This window comes from Myotis lucifugus, unplaced genomic scaffold (genome assembly GCF_000147115.1).
Source record: "Myotis lucifugus unplaced genomic scaffold, Myoluc2.0 scaffold_167, whole genome shotgun sequence".
Classification (NCBI taxonomy): domain Eukaryota; kingdom Metazoa; phylum Chordata; class Mammalia; order Chiroptera; family Vespertilionidae; genus Myotis; species Myotis lucifugus.
The window spans coordinates 1,174,943-1,188,086 of NW_005871215.1; the positions used below are offsets into that span (position 1 = coordinate 1,174,943).

A 13,144-nucleotide genomic window follows, 5' to 3' on the forward strand; every position below is an offset into this window, starting at 1 on the left:
TGTGGAAATTCATTCTGAATTCTTCCTATAAAAATATTTGACTAAAATAATAAGCATCTTGGCAATAAAACTGACAATGTAGCTTAAGTAACATATTCCAGAAATATCTCCTGGGAAAAATTGGAATGTTTTATTTTGCCAGATAAACTCTGAACAAAAGTGCCATAAACTAGTCAAAGCTAGAAAGAACCCTCATGTTACTAGGAAAAAAAATAGCATATAATGTGGACTTCCTCCATGTCAAATAGACAAACACTAATGACAGTGACTGATTTTATATATAAGGATGTAGAATATTCTCTTCAGAAGAAAATGATATTACAAGATAATTCTTATAAACAAATCTTATTGAAGTCTTGAATAGCTTTTCAGAGAACATAATCACAAAATGGGTAGAGATAATTTATATGACGTTAAAGGATTCCTTTATATTACAATATAAACACACTTGTCAAACTGTGATTCTCTTAAACATTTCTTTACTACCACACTCAGCTACTAGCAGTGTTTGGATGCAAAGGTTTAACACGTGCTAATCTAGACAAGCCAAGGCGGAGACTCTGATTTGGAGACTTAACAAACTCCCCTGCCAGCGGGCTGCTGCTGGTGCTGCTCCTTCCGGATACCGCTGAAAGAAAACACATCACCTGATGCTGATGATGTTAGAAATCTCTTAACAAAAATTAACTTATAAAACAAAAGCAAAAAATACAGTTAAGCATTATTCTGCTATACAGGTTCTATCAAGTTATAAACAAGATCAAAATAATAGAAAGTACTAAAGAGCAGAAAAAAAATACTATTGTCCATTTTCAAACATCCCCAGAAGGCAAGGTCGTGATTCCAAAACTTTAAGGGTAAAAGCTGAAATAGATAAGTTAAAAGCAAATAACATTGGTTGTTGATGCATAAGAAGATGAATGTAATCATTTCTAAAGAAGAAGAAAAATTTAATGCATTTTTAAAAATCCTGCAATTTTTACAAATACTCTTTTGAAAGAATCTATTTTTTTCAATTACTAAATCACTTTAAACATGACAAATGCTATTTTAATTTATTTATATGGGCTTCATTTATGCTACCATTCTAATGTAGCAATTATTGCCAGCAAGTATTAAATTTCAAATTTTAACCACTTAAATGTTCATAATTGATCATGATTGTAGTCATAAGAAGTACAAATGTGTGTACTTTTCTTCAAGTAAAGATTTATAAATATTTCCATGTTTCTAACCATCTGATTTACCATTCTTAATTGCTTGTATGTGTCATATATCAAATTCTTTTAACAAACTTTTGAAGTGTTTACCATTTTCATATAAAGTTATAAAAATCTGACCACTTATTACTTTTTCTACTTTTGAATTCTTTTTAAGAAATTAATTCCTAAGACTAGTTCCTAGGCCAAAGGACAGGTTTATTTTTATGGGTTCTGTCAAACTGTTCTACCTATAAAGGATTTACAGTAAACTAGAGGCCCGGTGCATGACATTCATGCACTGGGGTAGGGAAGGCCCTCAGCAGTGCAGTCTGGGACATCTTGGGGGATGTATGCCTGCCGGCTTAGGCCCCCCCTTAACGCTGCCTCAGAGGCGGGAGAGGATCCCACCACCGTTGCTGCACTTGCTACCCGTGAACTCAACTTCTGGCTGAGTGGTGCTTCCCTTGTGGGAGCGCACTGACCACCAGGGGGCAGCTCCTGCATTGAGCGTCTGCCCCTGGTGGTCAATGTTTGTCATAGTGACCAGTCGTTCCGCCATTCGGTCGATTTGCATGTTAGGGTTTTATTATCCTATCTAATAATAGACAAACATGGTAATTGACTGTACCTTCACTACACCTCCCATGGGCTAATCAGCGTGATATGCAAATTAACCGCCAACAAAGATGGGGGCTAATTTGCATACTGCAGGCAGGGCGGAACAGCACGAGCTGGTGTGAGCTGCCATCCAGGCCCCCGTGTGTGACCCCAAAAGCCGCCTGCCTGCCGTCCGGGACCTGGATCTGGGTCCTGGGCCCCAGGCTGGCGCCCATGTGCAGTCGAGAAGCTGCCTGCCTGCCGCATCCTACCATGATCCACTGAGTTATGAGGCCAGAGGCAAGAACTTCTGCCCCTGAGTCAAAGTGGGGAGCGGAGGACATGGCCTCCCCTCCTAAAGTCACCAAAGGACAGGACCTAACCTAAGCCACATCCTCTGAGACAGCCTGGCAGGCACCACTGACCCTCCCTGCAGTCTGGGCCCCCCTCTCCCTTCCCCTGTCCCTGCACAGCTCCCATAGCCCCCTGCTGGCTGAGTCAGGCACAACAGGTTTGCAGCCACAGGGGCGAGTTAGCAGCTAATGAAAAATGCGAGAACGAACAAATGAAGCAGCTACTGCAGTGGGGAAAAGATGTTCATCAAATTCTTTGTCTCTGAGAAACTGAGGCAGCCAGCACAGGGTCCTGCACGGGACGAGGATTCTGCTTCTAAAGAAACGTCCTGGGGTTAGAGGTGAGGGGGTGCTGCCTTTCCTCTCTCGGAGCTCTCGGAGGAGTCTGTGCTCCCCCTCCTGGTATTCTTAACACCCAGAGACCCCTCCCCAATCCAGGGCAGGAATGTTTCCACGCTGACCGCCTCCAGAAAGCAGAGAACAAAGAGGCACTTCTTGACTTCAAGCCTCTAAACCAGTGGTTCTCAACCTTTTTGACTCGAGGGCCACAATGGGTTCTTAAACTGGACCGGAGGGCTGGAACAAAAGCATGGATGGAGTGTTTGTGTGAACTAATATAAATTCAAAGTAAACCTCATTACATAAAAGGATATGGTCTTTTTTTTTTTTTTTTTTTTTTTTTTTTTTTGGTTTTATTCATTTCAAACGGGCCGGATCTGGCCCATGGGCCGTAGTTTGCCCACGGCTGCTCTAAACAGACTTGACCACTGTGGGCAAAGACCTGCAGCTGAGAGGGGACAGGTTCTGGGTGTCAAGGTCCAGAGCGTGGAAAGCCTCCTGGGGAAGCAGTGGATCTGGAAGCCTGTGTGCTGGGTCAGGACACCCCTGCCTCCCACCCTCCCCTGCACATAGATGTGCCTGGACTGGGGTGAGAAGGAGAAGGAGAACTAGAGGGAAGGAACTAGAGTGTTTGTTGGTGGCCATGTAAAAAGGACTGTGACCCTCCCCTCCCACTGAATCACTCCCTAAGGCAGCAGGAGACGGAGGGTCTGAGAGCAGCCACACAGCATTGTGGCCGTGACCTAGGCACCAAGATGGTGATCGTGCAATGGGGCTGAGGAGGTGTCAGAGGACCTCACCCCAGAAGCCCAATACCTCTTTGTGTGAGAGAGAGAAGGTGGCAGGGAGGGAGAGAGCAAATTGGACTCAAGAGGCCTTAAGGCCCAGATGAGGAGAATATACCAGGGATCAGCATGGACTTGAGTTCTGAGGTGAGGGTCAAGGGCAGCTGGGTGGGGGCCAACCCAGACAGAAGACTGAGGTCCAGATGTCCTTGACCCTGCTGGGTTCTTTGGCACCTCTGCCTGAGATATAAACTGTCTGACATGGAAGTACAACTCCAGAGAAGGGGGTGGGGAACCTAAGTTAAATAATATTTTGTTTTTGTTTTCTCACTTGGCAGAATGGGGGTTGAAGTTGAAGTTAGGTTTGGTTACTAAACAATAAAGAAAGCAACATTTCTTGCATACCCGACTGTGTGGTCTGAGTTTGCTGCTGCCTATAAACCGAGAAAAAGTTGTAAAATGAAGTACTAATCTCTAGGGTTTAGGTCAGACCGAGGAGTAGTGCCACTGAGTCAGAAGCTGGCTCATGGCTGGCCAGTGCAGAGGTGGTGGCAGGACCCTTTCCCACCTCCATGGCAGCACTAAGAATGTCCAACTAACAGTTTAGGCCCAATCCCTTGGGGGCCTAAGCCTTTAGTCGGACATCCCCTGAGGGCTCCCTGGCTGCCAGAAGGATGTCTGACTGCAAGCTTAGGCCTGATTCCCCGGGGAGTGGGCCTAAGTCAACAGGTGACATCCCCCAAGGGGTCCTGAGCTGCAAATGGGCGCAGGCTGGGCTGAGGGACACCCCCTCCCCCCCCCCCCAGTGCACAAATTTTTGTGTACCGGGCCTCGAGTATAGGATAATTATACCTGCTACCCCATAACCCAGAGTGCCCTAGATTATACTGCTTTATTACTGTCTAGTTTGAGGTATAAAATAGTATTTTATTATTTTAATTTATATTTCCTTAATTACCAGTGAGACTGAAATTCTTTTCATATGGATTTCTAGTTGTATTTCTTGAGACTATTAATATGTTCATGTCTTTGGTTCATTTTCCCATTGGGATCTTGGTGATCTTCTCATATTTGAATAAAACAGTAACTAACTGGCAATCTGAGGTCAAATCTAGCTCTCAGATATATTGTTTAGTCCACATGGTGTAAAAAAAAAAAAAATTCATTTTTAAAACTAGGAGATTTCACATTAAAATCTATATCTTTGGTTTCTCTTGAAAAAAATCAGACCTGGAAATAATCCTGCATGTAAACAATTAGATGGAGTTGAGCAACAGATGCTTCCTATCAAAGGGGTGTGAGCTCTTAAGTCCAACAATCCTTTCTCATCCAAGTTTATGACTCAGGCCCAATTCTCTCACATTACTTGCCTTACCCTTTCACACAGTGAATCTATGAGCACTTTGTGCTTTATGATATTAACTCTTAATGGGGAGTACATTGAATCTATAGATTGCTTTGGGTAGTATGGACATTTTAATGATGTTGATTCTACCAATCCATGAACACGGTATGTTCTTCCATCTGTTTATGTCTTCCTCTCTTTTTTCAACATCGTGTAATTTTCTGAGTACAAGTCTTTTACTTCCTTAGTTAAGTTTCTTCCTAGGTATCTTAATTTTTTTTTGTTGCAATGGTAAATGGGATTGTTTTTTTAGTCTCTCTTTCTGTAAGTTCACTATTGGTGTATAGAAATGCCATAGGTTTCTTGGCATTACTTTTGTATCCTGCTACATTAGCGAATTCATTTAATAAGTCTAATAATTTTTGATGGAGTCTTTAGGGTTTTCTATGTACAGTATCATGTCATCCTGAATAAGGACAGTTTTACTTCTACTTTTCCAATTTGGATGCCTTTTATTTCTTCTTCTTGTCTGATCGCAATGGCTAGCACTTCCAGTACTGTCGAACAGGAGTAGTGAGAGGGGGCATCTCTGTCTTGTTCCTGTTCTTAGGAAAAGGGTTTTAGTTTTTGCCCATTGAGTATGATGTTGGTTGTGTGTTTGTCATATATGGCTTTTATGATGTTGAGATATGAACTTTCTATTCCCACTGATATTAACTCTTTATCCATCCATGCCATATCATTCCATTATTTTTTCTATCTTTTTTTATTATGCTACCTTTAAATTTCTTGTCATTATATCATTTTTTAAAAAATTCCTTTTGTTGGGGAATCACTAATTATTCTCAGGAGAAATACACTGAGTATTATCCTTCTAATGACACTGCATCATTAATTCAGTAACTAATGTTCCTCCTTTCCTTCTCCAAAAAATTTTTAAGTCCTCATTAAAATCTTAGATGTTTAAACTGGAAAAAAACATTAAAGATTATATCGTGCTTAACATTTTAGATGATGGAATGAAGACTCATAAATTAAATAATCATGTCTCAGGCCTAAATTTGTCTATTAATACCTAGTTATGACTAGAGGAATGACCACTGTGGGCCAACCAAGAATGTCACTGAAAAGAAGTAAAATAAACCTGAGTAGACTTGGAATGACTCAGAGGACAGGGGACAAATGAAGAAAGACTTACTAGAAAGAGATAACTGCATAAAGAGAGGCTGTGACAGAAGAATACAAACACTGTGTTAAAGGGGCAAAAAATGTATCCATTTCACTGGAATAGAGGATTCAACTGATTGGACAAAAGCAAGTGGAGAAGGAACTATTAGGAAGGCACTAATAGTTTGGATATAAAATGAACAGGGCTGCGTTAGGGTTTTAGTAATGTCAAGAAGGGTGAAGGTCAAAGAAATCTTGAAGCATCAGTGAGACTTGGCTGTGGAACAAAGAAAACAAAATAAAAAGGTCAAGTTTGTGCGAGACAGAGGTTGAGTTTGCTAGGGCATTTGCTAAATGTTGGAATTCCCACATATGAGCCCTGATGCTTCTTCAGTTGGACTGTGGAGGTCAGCAAGTCTTGAGCAAACAGATTTATTGCCAAAACATGTATAAGAATCTTAACTGTTAATACTCTTTGACACTATAATTCTTTTACTAGGAATTTATCCTAAGAAAATAATCAGGATGTGCCCACAGACTTCTAAAATAAGGATTGTGCTTATTGCAACCTTATTTATAACATTAAGAACTAATAATCTCAATGCTCAATATAAGGGAATGATAAAATGATGAATAAATGCAAAACCTTGGTTTTGAAGAAAATGTAACAATATGTATACCGTTTACAATGAGGAAAACAATCTACCAGTGGTAACTTTCCAAGCCCCTGCTCTTGATTGATAAATATACCATACCTGGTGGGACCCACTTAGGTCTCTTGCTTTCACTTGAAGGACTGCGTATTTGTAATGGTTTCCTAGTTGCCGCTGAAGAAAGAGAAACCTTTTTTGATGAGGGCTGAGATTCTGATTTGACAGCAGCTGGAGCAGAGTCTACTGAAGTCATTTATTAGAAAAACACACATAAAATAGAGTTTAAATCCAGCATGTTTGTGTAAAAATTATAGTTATATAATCTTATAAAAATTTAAAAGGCAGTATCATTTTGAAAAACTTATCAATAAACATTTACTGAAAGCCTAAGAATACCATCTTTTATGAGCATTTATATGATAGGCAGTATTGTAAGCATATCATAAACATTATATTTAACCCTTACAGAAACTCTGATACAGATATTACTATCCCCAATGTCAGCAGTTAGGGGAACAAACTGTCTGTGGCTTGATCACTAGTAAACAATATAATAGAATTAGGAACCAAGTCTGACTCCAAAGTTCATACTTCTAAACATTGCATGAAGTGTCTCATTAGTATGTGTCAGTGAGTCAATATATTAGCATCTAGGGCAGCGGTTCTCAACCTGTGGGTCGTGACCCCTTTAGCGGTCGAACCACCCTTTCACAGGGGTCGCCTAAGACCATCCTGCATATCAGATATTTATATTACGATTCATAACAGTAGCAACATTACAGTTATGAAGTAGCAATGAAAATAATTTTATGGTTGGGTCACAACATGAGAAACTGTATTTAAAGGGCCAGAAGGTTGAGAACCACTGTATTAGCAAGTACTCAACACCACGCTATTTAAGGCAAGAGCAACTCCTACCATTAATAAATGGAGCCTGAATAATGAAAATTTTAGTTTCAAAAAAGCATTTCTATTAAGTAAATAACACATAAAAATATATATCAACAAGTGAAACATATCAGTTTAATGAAAGTTATATTATAATAGTCTACCATAGATCATGAATTAAAAATATCCTAACTTTTTAAAAAATATATTTTATTGATTTTTTTAGAGAGAGGAAGGGAGAGAGAAAGAGAGTTAGAAACATCAATGAAAGAGAAACATCGACCAGCCGCCTCCTGCACATCACCTACTGGGGATGTGCCCGCAACCAAGGTACATGCCCTTGACCAGAATCGAACCTGGGACCCTTGAGTCCACAGGCCGACGCTCTATCCACTTAGCAAAACCAGTTAGGGCTATCCTAACTTCTTTTACAAAAGAAACAAGTATTCCATGTTGAAATTATCACAAATTGCAAAAGTTTCATTGTAGAAATGATTTCTAATGGAATTAGTTTTGAAAAAAACAAAAAGGCCCTAAACATGTGGCAAAAGGGTTCTCAAATAAAAGATTAAACAAGCATGAAAGCAAGAAGTTAAATCATGCAAAGTTGCCTGGAGAAAACGTGGTCCAGTGGATAGAGTTTACACCAGGAATGGGCAAATCTGGGTGCAAATCCCAGCCCCTCACTTATTAGTTGTAAGAATTTCAACAAATTATTTAAACTCTTTGAGCCTCAGTTTTCTCACTGAAAAATGCAGGTGAAAACTGCTATATCAGAGGGTGGCTGTCAGTGCTAAAGGGAGGTAATACACAGGAAGTGCCAGATAGGTAGTGGAGCTCATTACTCTTGTCTGCTGTTCTCCCTTCCCCACCCCACCCTACTTTTCTCTATGTATTTTAACCAGAAATGAACACTGGCAAACCTTAAGGAGACCAAAGGCAAAGATAAAAGAAACTCATTAAGTAAATTAAATACATTTTCTTTATAAATGTGTTTTAAACTAAGCTTACCTAATGAATTACATTTGGATTTAGCTTTCTTCTCTTTCTTTACAACTGGAGATTTAACCTTCACTTCTTTCTTTTTAATTTCTTTACTTTTTCTCATAGTGAAGTCTTTATCATTATCTTCACTCTCACTAAAATCAGAATCATCTTCAGAATCTTCACCTAAAACAAAAGATTACATGCTTCAGTTTTGTTATAAAAAGTAAGGCTTCTATGGCCTTGACTTTACAGCTTTTGCACCAGATTCTTGTGTAAATTTGTGCTAAGTCATTTCCTGGGTGAAACACTGCAATTATGGAGAGCATGGTTCCCTGGGTTTGAATCCTGGCCCCTCCACCTACATGTTGTGTGACCTCAGACAGGTTGCTTGCTAACCGCACTGTGCCCCAGTTTCCCATGTATAAGATGGGGATAACTACAAAACCTACGTCACAGGGTTGTTGTGTGGATTAAATGAGTTAATATAGGTAAAGCATGTGCAATAACATCTGGCTTACAGCAAGCAAAGTAGAATTGTTTGCTATTGCTATTATCATTATAATTTCCCATTAGTAATCTTTACTTCCGATTTTACCAGTTTAGCTCAGTAACTTTTTAAAACAATAGTAGGATATAACATTGGCTACTCTTTCAAAATGATAACCTTGGTGGTATTAATAACAGTACACCTTCCCTTAATCACATAAACTTAGCATTCTAGAACAGAAACACATTGGGAATTGAGGAGACTAACCATACCACAACAAGCTTAATAGATTCTATATAATAAAAGCCTAATATGCAAATCAACCGAACGGCAGTATGACCGGTCACTATGATGCGCAATGACCACCAGGGGGCAGACGCTCAACGCAGGAACTGCCCCCAGCACACAGGCCCCAGGCCAGCTAAGGCGGGTGCCAGTGGGGGTCCCCTGACCCTCCACCAGTTGCTCCTCAGAGAGAGGCAACCAGTGGTTGTGGTGGGGGGCGGGGTCAGCAAGTGGGTATTGCCAGGCCCACTAAGGCAGGTGCCAATGGGGGGCCCCTGATCACCCCACTGGTCACCCCACAGATTGGCCCTGATCGCTGGCCAGGCCTAGGGACCCTACCCGTGCATGAATTTCATGTACTGGGCCTCTAGTAATGCTTTATGATTTCATTTGGGACATACCTTTAATTTCCCACAAAGTCTTATCTGGGATGATATAAACCAGTGATATAATGTTAAGTAAGCACAGCTGCTCTGGGAAAAAATATGGAGAATACTTAATAGTTAAGCACTACATGCTTACTGCAGAACATATAGACCAAATACAAAAAGTATTAAAGAAAAAGAAGGTCCACTCCCTAATCTCACCACTCAGAGATAACCACTGTTATGCCCACCATATATAATCTCTACCTATCTATATGAAATATATTTTATATAAAAAATACATGAGAAAATTTCAAACATGTACAACAGTAGATAATAAACTGTTCAACAATCGTTAATATTTTGATGCATTTGTTTCATCTATCTACCTTTTCTTCTTCTTTTCTCATCCCTTTCCTTCTTGGAGTTCATTAAATCTGAAGTATTGTGACATTACACTCCTATACACTTCAGAATGCATCTCTAAAACACATGGGTTTTAAAAAAAAACAATGTCATTATCATATCAATTTAATAATAGCTTCTTGGTATTACCTTCTATCCAGTTCATATTAATCACTTTTTATATAGTGCAATACCCCCTCTCTTTTAGGACCCCCATGTCTTTGACTTGTTGAAGTAACCAAGTCAGTTGTCCTATAAAATGCCCACATTATGGATTTGTCTGTTTTTCCTTCCTCATGGTGTCATTTAATTTGTTCTTGCATTTTCTGTGAGCTGTAGTTTCCTCAGGACTGAATTAGAATCAGGCTCACCTTATTATTTTTTGGTAAGAATATACTTCATAGGTGATGCTCTGTACTTCATGTTATATCATATCAGAAAGCACATAATGTGGTTGTCCCACTCTTTGTTGGTTCAGTTGAGGCCAGCCTGAATTCTCCACTGTAAAGATCCTCATCAGCCTCCTGATGATCTTTGCCTAAATTAACGATGGTCATTATGATCTTCAAATTAGAATTTCCTTATTCTGCCATTCTTTCCACACAAATAAAATGTTTTAAAAGAGCAATAAACCCACATATTCACATGATGATTATTGTTATATGGAATTAGCCATATAAGGCCAGCAGATGTCATAAAGGCTGTCATAAGTAGTACCTTGCAAAATCAAGTTATTTTTTCTGGAGTCCCAAAAAGACCTAGGTTCAGGGGGGCAGCAAGTAGTAGAAAGTTTCTCCAAAATTTTAGAATATAAAATCTAGGAGGACAAAACTTCCTATGCATTAAACAGTTCTGGTATTGCATGTGTTCTTTTCTTGGCTGGAGAGAATAAACAGTAGGAACTGAGTTTCTCTATTGAACAAGCTTATTAAAAGATGGCGTCCAACTGCTCTTCATCAGTCAACTGAGAAAGCAGTTAAATAATTTGGAACTCCCAGAATCCCAAGTTACTAGCATACCGGATTAGAAAATCTGGAAGGCCCAAACACTGAGGTTATGGATTCTGGGGATCATTAGATTTTCTTAAGAAAAGTCTTATGTTCCCTCTAATTTTCACTTTTCTTTTCCAACTGAAGTTCACAGATTACCCTTTCTCTTCTCATCTTGGGTGAGCCAATGCAGGGGGGAAGCAGACAGGTCACCTAAAGAACCCTGCTTTAAAAAAAAAAAAAAGCCCCTACAAGGTTATCTGAACTGTAACAGTTGCACATTCAAGTATAATAAAAATCAATTCTAAGGGGTTTGGAGAGTTGTTAGTCATTATGGGCTTAGGGTGAATGAAAATAAACTGACTGTATGCAACTTAAAGTACAATAAGCAAGAAGGAATATATTTATATTTCAATTTAAGGTAAAGCAGGCTTGGCTGGAGTAGATTAGAAGGTTTATAAGATAGCGTAAGGCTTTTGCATTCTTGGGTTGGAGGACAGAAGAGGAGTCAAAAAATTAGAGAGGCAATGAAAAAATTTTGCTTGAAGCTTAGTTTGTATATCCACAGCACAGGTTAGAGGGCAATTATCACTTTTCAGCTAATGAGCTAGTTCCCTGTAATGTTTCTCAGGGCTGGACCACATGTCTTTTTATAGGGAGAGTAGCCACACTTGTAGCTTGGTGGAAGCCATAAAAATGAAACAGAAAGAACAAAACAAAACAAATTAGCTCTCAAAGATCTAAAGAAGCAGTCATTTTAGTCTATAAGTAACACAAGAAGATCAAGAACTTTTGCATCTTGCAAAACAAAACTTAAGAATTTTTTAAAAGATTTTTAAATTGATGTTTAGAGAGAGAGGAAGGAAAAGGGAGAAAAATATCGATATGAGGCAACATCAATCAGCTGCCTCCTCCACACCCCGTACTGGGGATTGATCCCAAAACCTGGGCATGTGCCCTGACTGGGAATCGAACTGGCAACCTTTCAGTGTATGGAATGATGCCCAACCAACTGAGTGAGCCACACCAGCCAGGAAACAGAACCCAAGAATTTTTAAGTGTCTATTACTACATAAACTACTAGCATCATTTTCTCCCAGTGTCTTAACCAGTCTACCATCCAATAACTCAAACATTCCATTAATTGACAAATAATTTTTATCACAATGGCTTCCCATTGTAATTATTCTCCTATTGCAGTTATAACAACCCTCATTATTAGAATTCCAGTAAAATCACAATTTGACAACCATGTTTTCCCCAAACAACTACAGGTCTTGAATCTGTCTAAGGAAAAATAACTTTCAGTTAGAAATATTTTTTGCCATTCTCTTATCCAGCATAACTTCGGATGTTTCAACCAATGTTTTCTTTCCTGTTTTTCATGTTTTCTATATCTCAAATTGCTGTTCAACTGTATGGAACTCAAAATAAAAATATATTCTCTCAAAACTATGACTTATATTTCATCTAAAAAATATTTGCTTATGCAAAATTGAGTAAGAAAAAAACCTAGAACCAAGCTATTTACTTTTTTAACTCATTATTTCCTTTAAAATGTTTTTAATTGTGGTAAAATTTACTAACCTAAGCTTTTTTAAGTGTACAGATCAGTAGTGTTAAGTACATATATTCACATTTTTGTGCAACCATCCTCTAGAACTTTTAATCTTGCAAAACAGAGATTCAGTACCCATTAAACAACTCTCCATTCCTTCTCTCCCCAGTCTCTGCTAATCACCATTCTACCTCTGTTTCTATGAATTTGACATTTTAGATATCTCATATAAGTGGAATCACAGTGATTGGCTTATTTTACTTAACATAATGTCCTCAAGGTTTACCCAAGATATAGCATGTGACAGGATTTCTTTCCTTTTTAAGGTTGAATAAAATTCCATTGTATGTATATACCACATTTTGTTTATGCATTCATCATCAAGGATATTTGCATTGCTTCCATTTCTGGGCTTTTGGTAATAATGCTGCTATGGGTGTGCAAATATCTGAGACCCTGCTTTCAATTCTTGTAGATATATACCCAGATGTGGAAATGCGAGATCATATGGTAGTGTTGCTTTTTAAATCCTCACCCGATTTTTTCCATTGATTTTTTTTTTTTAGAGAGAATGGAAGGGAGGGAGGAAACAGGGGGGCGGGGGGAGGGGAGAAGAGAGAGAGAGAGGGGTGGGAGAGAGGAAGAGAGAAACATCAATGTGAGAGACACTGGATTGGTTGCCTCTTTCATGTGCCTCAATTGGGGCTGGTGATTGAACCTGCAACTCAGGTATGTGCCC

At 39.1% G+C, this 13,144-nt stretch overlaps 1 protein-coding gene across 5 annotated transcripts in view; it reads right to left on the minus strand.

The window, feature by feature from the left end:
* Positions 1 to 329: 329 nt before the first annotated feature.
* RAD51AP1 (RAD51 associated protein 1) overlaps positions 330 to 13,144 on the minus strand; it is a 30,236-nt gene continuing 17,421 nt past the window's right edge. For 3 of the 5 annotated variants that reach the window (XM_023759950.1, XM_023759952.1, XM_014462041.2), the window contains exons 7-9: positions 8,341 to 8,499; positions 6,544 to 6,684; positions 330 to 628 (exon numbers count right to left, since the gene is read on the minus strand). In XM_023759950.1, the coding sequence (XP_023615718.1) occupies positions 492 to 628; positions 6,544 to 6,684; positions 8,341 to 8,499 (437 nt within the window). In that variant the 3' untranslated portion in view covers positions 330 to 491. Of the gene's footprint in view, positions 648 to 6,543; positions 6,685 to 8,340; positions 8,500 to 13,144 lie in introns of all 5 variants that reach the window. The other 2 variants (XM_023759951.1, XM_023759953.1) reach the window with 2 other exon arrangements.